This window comes from Carcharhinus amblyrhynchos, chromosome 18 (genome assembly GCF_965287045.1).
Source record: "Carcharhinus amblyrhynchos chromosome 18, sCarAmb.v2.hapA, whole genome shotgun sequence".
Lineage (NCBI taxonomy): Eukaryota > Metazoa > Chordata > Chondrichthyes > Carcharhiniformes > Carcharhinidae > Carcharhinus > Carcharhinus amblyrhynchos.
The window spans coordinates 22,432,563-22,445,517 of NC_137341.1; the positions used below are offsets into that span (position 1 = coordinate 22,432,563).

The 12,955-nt window shown below is 42.3% G+C and overlaps 1 protein-coding gene across 2 annotated transcripts in view; it reads right to left on the reverse strand.

Annotated features, from left to right (window-relative positions):
- Positions 1-12,955, reverse strand: part of LOC145354910 (ATP-dependent RNA helicase with zinc finger domain-like) — a 377,450-nt gene that overhangs the window by 79,894 nt on the left and 284,601 nt on the right. For both annotated transcript variants that reach the window (XM_080206535.1, XM_080206534.1), the window contains one exon: positions 11,065-11,248. In XM_080206535.1, the coding sequence (XP_080062661.1) occupies positions 11,065-11,248 (184 nt within the window). The remainder of the gene's footprint in view (positions 1-11,064; positions 11,249-12,955) is intronic.

Here is a 12,955-nt window from a genome sequence, read left to right on the forward strand (position 1 = left end):
GTTATGAAAAGAGTCAATGCAGCCAAGCTAAAGTACCCCAGTATAACTTCAGCACTGGCTGAAGACTTAGAAATCAAGCCTGCTAACATACACCTCGCAGGCAGCACTGAGGACGACTGGGAACGCTTCTGGGATGCTTTCCATACATCTGCATTGAAGATGCTCGGACCCTCTACCCGCAAGAGCATGACTGGTTCAATGACAATAATGGGGAGATAAGACTCTACTTGTTGAAAAGCACCGTCTTCATTGGGCCTGTCAGAACAACACACCATCAGCTGCCAAGAAAAATGCTTTTACCAGCTCTGTGGCAACCAGAACTGTATGCAATACTCAAATGCAGCCTAACGAAGGTTTTATATAGCTGCAACATGATTTCCCAACGCTTGTACTTAATGCCTCAGCCGAGAAGGCAAGCATGCCACCTGCGCCCCCGTCTGTTAAAATTCCTAAGAGTTGTGGCATTTACAGTATAGTCCACACCAAAATTTGATGCTCCAAAATGCATCATCTCGCACTTGTCCAGATTAAACTCCATTTGCCATCTCTGTGCCCAAGTCTTTATCTACATCCTGTTGTATCCTCTGACAATCGCCAGTTCTATCGGCACTACACTAATATACGCATCATCCACAAACTTACGAATCAGACCACCCATATTTTTATCCATATCATTTAGAATCATAGAATCTCTACAGTGCAGAAGGAGGCCATTCGGCTCATCAAGCCTGCACCGACAACAATCCAACCCAGGCCTTATCCCCTTACCCGACGTGGTTACCATGACACTATAGGGAAATTTAGCATGGCCAATCCACCAAACCCACACATCTTTGGACTGAGGGAGGAAACCACAGCACCCCAAGGAAACCTGTGCAGACACAGGGAGAACATGCAAACTCCAGACAGTCACCTGAGGCCGGAATTGAACCAGGATCCCTCGTGCTGTGAGGCAACAGTGCCAACAACTGTGCCAGTGGTTATAAACTAAAAATAACAAAGGTCCCAGTCACAGATCCCGGCGGATTTGCACACCGTCCACCCTGGAAGCCTCAGCTGAACCTCTATCTGAGGTCACGATCGGAGATGTCAGAGCAGCTTTCTCGAAGATCAACCCATGGAAAGCAACTGGCCCGGATGGGGTACCCAGACAAGCATTCAAATCCTGCGCAGTTCAGTTGGCAGGGCTATTTACAGACATCTTCAACCTCTCTTTACAACAATCTGAGGTCCCTATCTGCTTCAAGATGACCATCATCCCAGCACCAAAGAAAAGCCAAGCAGCATGCCTTAATGACTATCATCTGTTGGCTCTGACACGCATCATTATGAAGTGCTTCAAAAGGCTAGTCATGGCACAAATCAATTCCAGCCTCCCAGGCTGCCTGGATCTACCACAGTTCACTTACCACCACAACAGGTCCACAGCAGATGCCGTCTCCTTGGCCCTGCACTCAAACTTGGAACACTGCGATAACAAAGACACCTATGTCATACTCCTATTTATTGACTACAGCTCAGCCTTCAACACCATTACTCCTACAAAACTCATCTCCACCTATGTGGCCTGGGCCTTGGTTCCTCCCTCTGTGAATGGACCCTGAACTTCCTAACTCACAGACCACAATCAGTAAGGATAGGCAACAATATCTCCTCCACGATCATCCTCAACACCAGTGCCCCATAATGCTGTGTTCTCAGCTTCCTACTATACTCCTTATACACCTATGACTGTTGCCAAATTCTCCTCCAACTTGATTTTCAAGTTTGCTGATGACACCACCATTGGATTTCAAACAATGATGAGACAGAGTAGAGGAATGAGATAGAGAATCTGGCGAACTGGTGCGGCAACAATCATCTCTCCCTCAACATCAACAAAACAAAAGGAGATTGTCATCGACTTCAGGAAGCGTAGTGGAGAACATATCCTTGTCTGTGTCAACGGAGATGAAGTAAAAGTGATCCAGGGTTTCAAGTTTTTAGGTGTCAAGATCACCACCAACCTGTCCTGATCCATCTGCCACAACCATCCCCTCCCCCCACCCCACAAATGCCAACTCTATAGTTAAGAAAGCCCACTAATACCTCTTCTTTCTCAGAAGACTCAGGAAATTTGGCATGACAGTCACGACTTTCACCAACTTTTACAGATGCACCATAAAAATTCTTTCTGGTTGTATCGCAGCTTGGTGTGGCTCTTGCTCTGCCCAAGACCACATGAAACTGTAAAAGGTTGTAAATGTAGCCCAAACCATCACGCAAATCAGCCTCTCATCCATCGACTCTGTCTATACTTCTCGCTGTCTTGGCAAAGCAGCCAGCATAATTAAGGGCCCCACACACACCCTGGACATGCCCTCTTACACCTTCTTCCATCAGGAAAAAGATACCAAAATCTGAGGTCACGTATCAATTGACTCAAGAACAGTTTCTTCCCTGCTGCCATCAGATTTTTGAATGGAACTATCTTGCATTAAGTTGTCTTTCTGTATACCCTAGCTATGACTGTAACACAACATTCTGCATTCTCTTACTTCCTTCTCTAAGAACAGTATGCTTTGTCTGTATCGCACACAAGAAATAATATTTTATCATGTGACAATAATAAATCAAATCAAAGGACACCACTAGCTACAGATCTCATTCTGAAAAACACCCTTCCAGCCCTACTGTCTTCTATGATCTGCATCCATCTAACTAGCCCACCCCGAATCCCATGTGATTTGAGTTTTTGTACCAGTCTGCCATGTGAGACCTTGTCAATGCCTTACTAAAGTCCACATAAACTACATCCACAGCCCTTCCCTCATCAATTATCTCTATCATCTCTTAAAAAAACTCAATCAAGTTGGTAAGACATGACCTTCCTCATACAAAACTATGCTACCTATCACTAACTAGCCCATTTTCTTCCAAATATGCATGTACCCTGTCCCTCAGTATCTTCTCCAAAAGCTTCCCCACCACTGATGTCAGGCTAACCAGCCGATAAATTTTTTGTATTACCCCTACTTCCTTTCTTAAACAAGGGAACACCATTGGCTACTCTCCATTCCTCTGAAACCTCACCTGTGGTCAAAAAGGATGTGAAGATATCTGTTAAGGCCCCAGTTATTTCTACCCTTGCCTCTCACAATAATCTGGGACAGATCCCAGGTTATTGAAAACTCTTGCCTTTATGAATGAAAACGTTTGCTACTTTGCTAATTTATAAAAGAAACCTAGAGGTTGATCTTCCAAGAGTGGGTGGTGTGAAAATACTTAAGGTGGCTAACATCAGGATCACTGTATTATGGTGATGGAACAATCCAAATTCCAATGTTTTAAAATATATTCTTGGATTTTTATATGAAAAGTTATTTAGATATCAAATTCCATGATTTGGATCGTGAAACTTAAAACTATAAAGAATTGTTTTTCTCATTATTCCTTTTCAATACGTAAAATTTTTATCCCCGAGCAGTTTTAAAGCTCCAAATGTACGACCGAATGATATGTAAGATACACCAGTTGGAGATGAAGATCTGGGCTGAGAAATTGCCTCACATGGTGCCACTTGCAATGGCCTCGTGTTACTCTTGAAAGCAACCCCACTGCATATTGTGCAGTCTTCCGTTAGTAGAAGCATACAAATGAGGGTGATCCCATTTGTGTGGCAGAAAACATCACACAGTTCGATCAATTGAACCTTGATGTCAAGATTCCGATTTTAGAGAAAGAGTGTAAATAGCGTACCCCTACGTCATTCTGCAAACAAAAAGAGTTAAGCTGCAAGACGGGTGCTGCAATAATATTTCTTAAAGAGACAGGCATCCATTTTGCAGGTAAAATTAGTTTTGGAACTTCCTATTGCAAAATGCCTACAAGTACTCCGGACTATTAATGGACCATTGACGCCTTTGGGTGAGGTCATAGCTGTCTGCTATGATGGCTACAACCCTGGATGTGATGATTCTCTGCTCCTCCAAATGTATCTGTACGTTGGAGAGTAAGCAATTTTGTGCTGAACTTTGAAAGAACTGATCTTATAGCTGAATACCATTTGCTTTAGCTGTTTGAACTTTATGTTGTCTGGGTGGGTTCCTTACGAGCATAGGGACTAAGAATGGCAGCCACAGTCTATTCATAATTAGTGGACACATCAGGAGTCCACTAATTACGAACAAGAGCAATTGACGACCATGAAAGCTTTGTCGATTATCGGAAAAACCCATCTGTTTCACTAATGTCCTTTAGAGAAGGAGATCTGCTGTCCTTACTTGGTCTGGCCTACATGTGACTCTAGATCCACAGCAATGTGGTTGACTCTCAACTGCCCTTTAAGAGTAACCAGTGATGCCCATGTCCCACAAATAACAAAAGTCAGCATGGAATAAATCAGTTGAGTTCTCCTTTACAGTTGCCCTCTAATTAAAAATGCCGTATATCTGGTGGCCATTTTAGCTGTCTTGCTATTTTCTTGAAAGTGACGAATTTGTCAACATGTCACCCTCTTCAAATTTGGCAATGAATCTAGCATACTGAGGGGCCTCAAAGCGGCGCTGGTTTAGGGAGATATCAGGCACTACCAGGTAGTGAGAAGCCTCTGAATGCAGCTTTTAGTTGTTTAGTGTCTCTCCCTTTCTTCCTTTAAGCTGCCAACTCCATTTCCGAATTTCCTAGCTGGAATTCTTCTTCCTCTCTCCTTTTCCTGAGCTTCCCCTTCTCTCTCCTGAAATTCTAGCTGCATCTTGACCTTATTCAGCTTGATAAGTAGTCTCACAACACCAGGTTAAAGTCCAATAGATTTATCTGGTAGCACGAGCTTTTGGAGCGCCATTCCTTCATCAGGTGAAGAGGCAACGCTCCAAATGTTCTTGCTACCAAATAAACCTGGTGTTGTGAGACCACTCACTGTGCCTACTCCAGTCCAATGCTGGCAACTCTACATCATGATTATCTAGCTTGAATTTGGCTAGGGGAAAAGACTCCGAGTCAGGGTTGAACTCCTCATCTACTTGTTCTGTTTGACATATATGGCCCCGATTTTATCATTGCGTTGCGCCTGTTTTTGGGCACAAGAACTTGGTAAAGTCGGGCGTGAGGCGAATAGCACGATCTGCGCTCGCATCTGCGCCGATTCCCTCCTTTACCAAGGCCCAAAAATGGACCATCCTCTTGGGACCATGCCCGAAATGGGCATGATGTCAATTTAAATGCATTTGCATGCATTTAAATTGACTTAATGGGCTGAACATCCAAACTTACCTGCATTTCCCCCTTTTACTATCGTGGTCGGGCCAAACAGACATGCTCGGCAAATGTTTTGAGCACTCCAGCTTCTGAAGAGATAAGTTCAGAACTTCCAGTGGCTCTCTAACTCAGCTCAGTGGTGGTGGTGATCAGATCATTCTCTGGTGGGAGGTGGGGAGGAAGGCGGCCAGATTGTTCTCTGGTTTGTTTGGGGGCGGGGGGTGGGGTGTTGGTTGGAGGCCAGATTGTGCTTTAGTGGGAGGTGGAAGGAGGAGGGCCAGATGTGGGGGAGATGCAGGGGGGTGGGTCCACTGCCACTCTGCGGGCAATCGGTGGGGGGCGGAAATGGGGCAGGGGGTCGCAATCAGTCTGGGTAGCAGGTGAGTGTGGGTGGATAAGGAAGACAGTTATGTTATGGGGGTGCAGTAATGTCTGTGGGGACCATCGCTCCCAGACCACTTTTTGCAGCCCAGAAGTGATGCGGCAGGGGAGCATTTTTCAAATTTTTTTTTAAACTGTGCACGCGCAGTTGAAGATTCCGGCCAGAGAAGCAGCCTTTCAGCCGTGATAAACCCCGCCCACAGCGCAATTCAGATTCACAACTTTTTTTCAGGCTCAATGAATGAGGGCACCTGAGATCAGGGTTTACAAGTCGGATCTGAATCACGCCCAGATTCAGCACTTCGAATCAAAATGGTCAAATCGGGCCCATAAAGTCCAAATGCTCTGCCAGCAACTGGATCAGTTAACTCCACTTTATCTTTCTGGGTAGTTTCATTTGTACCTCTAGCTACAGCTTTCAGTTGTTCTGTGCTAGGGATGCTAATGTTTTGCAAGCTAAATTTCCTTGCTTTACCCACCTCAGTGCATCAAACATTGTCAGTTTTTCTAAGTGTTAGGGAAAGTGTTAGAGATGAATATAAAGTGTGGTAAACATAAAATTATGACTGAAGAAATAGAACTAGGATCTTGTAACTATACAACAGCAAACAGACATAGTTTAAACAACACAGGATGGGGCAAGGATGAGGGGGAATGAATGTTATCTCATGAGAACAAACTAAGCAGGACAGAAACCTACGATTCGGCATATTGCCAACCCACATTATGGGAGCAACTGTGGTTTTAATCACTAACATTTAATCACTAACACAGGGTATGAAAGTTCTGAGGCTAGACAGAACTATAGTCAAGGACAGTGAAGAAACTGCCTATTGTGTAGGGATAACACCAGACATGCAGTGTGAAGAAAGACGTGTACACCACATCTTGTAGGAATGTAAAATGTCCAGATTGTGAGACAAATGGTAAGCAAGATGTGTTGTTTCTGCAACTGAGTATATTTTCTAACTACAGGGGGATAAAGGTCACTGAGATAGTAGGGACATCAGCGATTAATTTAGCAGAAGACTGCATACAGTCAGTCTGAACTGGACTTGTTAACAGTTCTCCAGGGAACATTGATAAGACGGATGAGTCTCATGAGAACTAATCAAGTAAGGATATTGAAACAACCCTACAATATGCACTCTTGCAATAACAGGAAAATATGGTTAGAGGGCATACAGCACAGCCTGTGGCTATGGGCACCTTGAGCCAATAGGGGAATGACAACACATAAATGGGATAGGGACCACCAATTAGGGGAGAACAATGTATTGTGTAATTGATTAACATGCTTGTAGAAATAGTATAAAAAGCCTGCTTAAACTCGATGTAAGGTGTGCCTATTTTGTTGGACACCCAGTCTTGCAAGAACGTTAAATAAAATACCTTGCTCCTTCGGAACTTGACTCGACTAAATTGTTTGACTGTGAGCTGCGTTTCTCACAAAAGGAATCTGCTGTGGTAGTTTCCTGTGTCTATTAAAAAAAATTGTTCCAGATACTTGATCTTTCCGATCAATTCTTTCCTTTGGCTCATTTGATCAACATATGGTTTGAATGGGTCATCCTGGACGAACCCCCAATTTCTATTCTGGACAGGAGCGATAGTTTCATTTGTACTGATTTTCTCTTACACCTATCCGTAAGCAGAAGGTGTTTGAATTAGTTTTTAAATAATACAGTTGTATGCTCTCTCAAACTCCTGGGTTTTGTAATCCAGTTTTATAACTAATCCACAGCAAATGAGAATTCAGAATAAACTCTGGAAGTTAATTTATTTTACACATTCAAAACACGCAAAAAAGAATGTTCGCTATGTCGCACTGCTCACATTCACACAGTATATGGAGGGATAGAAAACAGTATAGGGACCACAAAAATTGAATATTGGTTCATGTGAGATCTAGAGTTCAAAGTCAGAGTCCAATAGGAATTATTTTATTGAAATGTTTGAGTTTGGTAGGTTGAACACTGACGTTTTAGGATTTGCTTTACCACTGGGGCTAATGTCACAAGGTGAGGTAGGCACAAAGAGTTTGAGCTGTTTCTGTAGGCTATGATATGAAATCTTCCGGCAGTCAGGTTAGCTGGATTGGTTGTTCTGCCTGGAGGAACCTGTTTCTTTGTGTCTTACCAGACTGATGTTAAACAACAGGCTGACTGTGAAAACTAAAGATGGAATTTTAACTACCCAGAAGGCCAGAGGTTTAGGTCATATGACTTTCCTTCTCCACAGTGACTTCAAAAGGAATATTTTCCAGCATCTGGAATTAGTTTTGAATACAGAACTGATAATGTCTTAGTCATTAGCTGTTGAAAAGTTTGCCATTTGAAAAGCCATTGGCCAGAATTTTACTGGCACACCCGCCCAAGAATGGTGAGATTGTGCCCGAGGCCAACAGAGCATGCTGTTCTGTGAGCCTTGCACGCAACATGCCGGTAAAATCAGGGTCATTGTCTCAGCAGAACTCACTTGCCAGAATTTTACTGCCACGGGAATCGGAGCGGGTGAGGGGCAGACCATGGAAAGGTCCGTTGACCTCAGGTGAGATATTATGGGTTTGGGACGAGCAAGGCTGTAAAGTCCCATCCATTGATTCTACGAGCAAGGTTGGCTTATCAAATGCAAATGACATCTCCATAATTCTCTTTGCAATTATTCTGAACAGTTCCAAGTCTGTGAGTAGCTCTCTAGGCATAATGAAGTGTGACATTCCAGAAACGGAAAATAATTATTTTGTCCTTGAAACCCCTATGGATAGTTCCCAGACAGATGGCCAACTCCATGATGAGTGACTGGGAGCAGACATCTTAATGTTCTTTGTTCAGAAGAAAAAGATCAGTTTTAAAAATGAATAGCAATAAAGATAACATTTTAAAAATATATACTGATGGGTTTATTTCCATGTCATAGGAACGCAACACTTTATTACCTCTAGACTCCTTCAACTCGTTCCTGGCTAGTCTTCCAATTTTACCTGCTGTACTTGATGCCATCCAAAACACAGCTGCCCATGCCTGAACTTATGGCAAATTCCATTCCCCTATCATTCACATACTTAGCCTATTTACATAAGCTCCAAGTCAAACAACATCTTCGTGTTATAATTCTCATCCTTGTTTTTAAATCCCTCCATGGCCTTACTTTTCCTATCTCTGTAATCTCCTCCAATCCAAATGTCCTCCAAGATCCTTGCTTCTCAAATTCTGGTGTCTTCTGCATTCTCAATTATTATTGTTGCACCACTGGTGGCTGTGCCTTCAGTTACCTCAGCTCCAAGCTCAGATTCCTTCCCCGCACCTCTTCTCCTTACTTTCCTCCTTTAAGACATTCCTTAAAACCTACCTCTTTGAATAAGCTTTTGGTCATCCGGCCTAAAATGTCCTTATATGGTTCAGTGTCAAAATTTGCTTTATAATGCTCCTGTGAAGCACATTGGGACATTCATTATAATAAACGTGCTAAATAAATATAAATTGTTGTTGTCACCAAGGTGCAAGAAGGCTGTTGTGTGTGCCTAAGTGCTCTCCTGTATGCTGCTTGTCGTTCAGCAACACTCATTTGCCATCTCATCTTCTGGCAAATTAATCAGCCTGGCTACAGGCCAGACCATTCCTGCCTGGATGACAAACCACACGCTGATCCCAAATCTCTACCAAAGTACATGCAGTGCTAATATTTAAGCTGGCACTTGCAAGTGCCAGATCAAGTGACAATGCTTCATCATCATAGCCTTGCTAATGCTCTCTTTCCTCATCCTAACGTTGCTGTGGTTGAGTAGGCAGCAGTTCTAAGGTGTATGAAAGCAGGAACTTGGAGAGGGAAGGTTGGAGTGAAGAAAATGGAATGGGGCGGGAAGCATCAAGTCCATGGCCACATTTGCATTTTGCTCATCATACCCAGATGACGAGGGACTAGGAGTTGCTAAGGGGTATATGACATGCCATCATCCTCAGTGACTGTGAATGCCATGGGCTCCAACGTAATCATCCCCATAAGGCAGACATCCATCTTCTGTCGGGCTCAGAAGATACAGACATCCTTGTCCCCATCTGCTTCCTTATATCATGTGTCACCTTTTCCTGGAAGAGAGAGAACTGTGCAGCATTGTGTCAGGGTGATGCAAGTACCATGGAGGCACATGGAGACAACAAGAAATGGTTGAGCTGCTAGCAACAATGGGAGATGGACCAAATGGAGGCTGGATGCAAGTCCTAGAGAGTGATAGTGGTGAATGATAGGGCTGTAATGCCGAGAGAGACACTATTGTGGTATTGTGGATGGTAGAAGATGTGAAGTGAAGATTCATTCGTTGACCTTGACCACCCAGGTGGCAGCATTAGACTTCTTGTGGGTCTGCTGCCAGGTTATTGCGTCCAGATTCTAGGAGTTGACCACTCTAACCATCTGCTCACGAATTAAAGTCCAATGATATATTCTTTCATAGAATCGGTTGAAGTCTGATGTTGGATAATTCACTATTCCTGTAGCGATGATTTCAGTGATGGAATAGCATATAGAGATGAATTAGTCTTGGAGCCCCTAGTACAGAAACTCAGAAATTCCAGTAGAAACAGTGCATGTGGAGAACCAAATATTCAAATCTGGACAGAGTCCTTTGTTAAGCTGCCTCTTGCTAAATAGGAAATGGCAGTCTGCATTTGGCAGCCCCACAGGCAGTATTATAGGCTCCTGCAACTTGGGAAGATGGGAGAGGGCTGGGTAGTGACTCCCACCTTTCCACTTTGGCTTGGACAAAGGAGGCGGGATTTTACACCTCGCACAAGCAAAACTGGAAATTCCTGCCCGAAGTCAACAGACATTTCTGTTGTATGCTCCTCGCCCACTCCAATTCCGTGGTGGATGGGGCAATAGAATTCTGGCAAGGGTGCATATTCCTTAGCCTGGATTCTTGAGATTGATAATATTGGCTACAACTGGCCTAAGAATCAGAGGGCGGGATGTTGCAGCTGTGCTCACCCCAAAGACTAGAAATCCCTGCCCGAAGCACCTTTGCGTGGTCCATTCCTGCCTGCTACAATTCCCGTGGCAGGCAAGATGGGAAAATTCCACCTTAAATGTCTGAATGTTCCTTTTGTTTGTGTCATGGCCAGCTGTGGTTCAGTCATTTTAAAGCCTTGTCCAGATTTTTAAAAATAAATTTGTCACAATCATATACTTATGTATATATTATTTAAAAAGTGTGAGTTCTTAGCTTCTTGACACGACAGTATGATTAAACTATCTTTTGGAGTAACTCTTTTTCTATAGATCACCCTGATTCTCAAAGGTAATCAATGACAGAATAATGTTTATATGTCTAGTATTTAACTCTGCCCAGGTACATTATGACGATGCCTCTTCAGCACATCTGAAAATTTGAAAATAGAAACCAACTACTATACCCCAAAGATGAATTAAATTTTATGGACAATAACTCACCAGATTTTGCATGTTCCAAATCTCTATCCATGTGTGACTGATGTGGCGAAGTCCCAACATTATAAGGGCCAGGTGAAAGCCTTCCTTGAGTCTGTAACAACTTGAAATTATATGCCATGGCAGCCTGACGAGCCACAAGCCTTGGGTCTAATGCAAATCTGTTCTGGTATCCTGACCAGGTCATCTAAACAGAGTTTGAACAAATATAAGTGAACCAGTTCTTTTTGCCCTTACAAAATGTTTTGTATTGCATCTTTGTCAAGGATTCAGACTTATCAGAAAAGATCTTATGTATTATAAATGTAAAATAACAATAATGCAGTACTTAAAACAAATCGATAATTACAGCCACTTTGCTAAAATAACAAGTATTGCAGAATATGAAACATCCTCAATGTGATCATATTTTGCTTTTGCTGGGAGATGGCAGTGAAGCAAAGAGTTATTTAGAAAGAGTACATCACAACATTTGCATTTTCAAAAAGATTATTTCTGTAAAATTATTTCAAAGTTTTCAGTAGGTCTTTTTGAGGTAATAATTGACATTTTCATTATATCCTTCAGCACGAAGAGACTGCTTTCGTTTTTTTGTTAAAGGCAAACACGAACAAATAGAGTAATGAAATTCTACTGCACCTTTTTTTATTCGCCTACTTCATAGCTTTTAGGCTGAATTTCAATTTCTGTGTTACACGAGAAAATTACAACACAAAGCTGACTGCAGTGGCTTGCTGTTCAAAATTAGAATGACAAGTGTCACTGCACATTAGCAGAATATTAAAGACAGCCTGAATGCCAAGCTGTTCAAAATTTAATTGCGTTTTACTCTTTTGTAATTATAATGGAATAATAAAACAAAATGACTGATTATTTAAATATGCAGGTGCAGTTAATGTAGACATGATGCATCAACCATATAACTATTGAACTCCCGGAATCCTACTGCAGTTAAATTAAATCCCAGCTTTTCCATTTTATTTTCGTGTAGTGTGTGCTGGGGCAGAGAGGAAGTAAAAGAAACTGGCACTGCCAACTTGATTGCATGTCGAGGTACACTGATTCAATGAGACTGCTTACAAGCCACATCACCAGAATTATTAAGGGTGAGGAAACTGGCTCAATGTAGGCTTTGAGTGTGTACAGCTAGCTACAAGAAAGTCGTTTACAATTTAAATAACATATCAGAACCTTCTCATATGGTTTTCAGGGTTACTGATACATTTCCCCATCCATCTGCTGTAAATTTGTCCCAAATGCTTTCTATTAACCACAAATCTTGCTCACAATGCCAAGCCTTTTCATTTAGTCCTAAGACAATAGCAGGCACACACTACGTAGTCCTGTCTTTTTATTTGTAAAGTAGAAATGAAAATGCACCAGATGAAACCACCAACTCGTGGAACCTGCTTGAACATGATATAAATGGATAACTAACATTGAGAATTCAGGGTCACTAGGAAACGGGCTACTTTTAAATGCTGAAATATTAATGCACCTGATAAGGCACACTGAATTTTCATGGATGGCTGAGCAAAGTCAATAGGCGTACAAACAGGATGATTCTGTGTGATTTGCTTTAGTAATATACAGTTCATAGTGAATGAAAGGCATTTGAATAGAATAGTTTGACAGGTACAGCGAGATGTCCATTTCATTTTTTAACATGAACGTGGAGACAGGCAGTAGACTAGGCAATGAACAAAAGAAAGCCTGAAGTGCTCTTAAATAGGTGATACCCTTCGCCATGATAATGAGTTGTCCTAAGCAGATTATGATGAATGGTCAATCAGGATGTGTTAAAATTTAACCAAATTGTCATAAAAAGGAACAATGTTTGCACATCAGTGACTGAAATCTATTACATTTAGACCATAAGGCCATAAGATACATG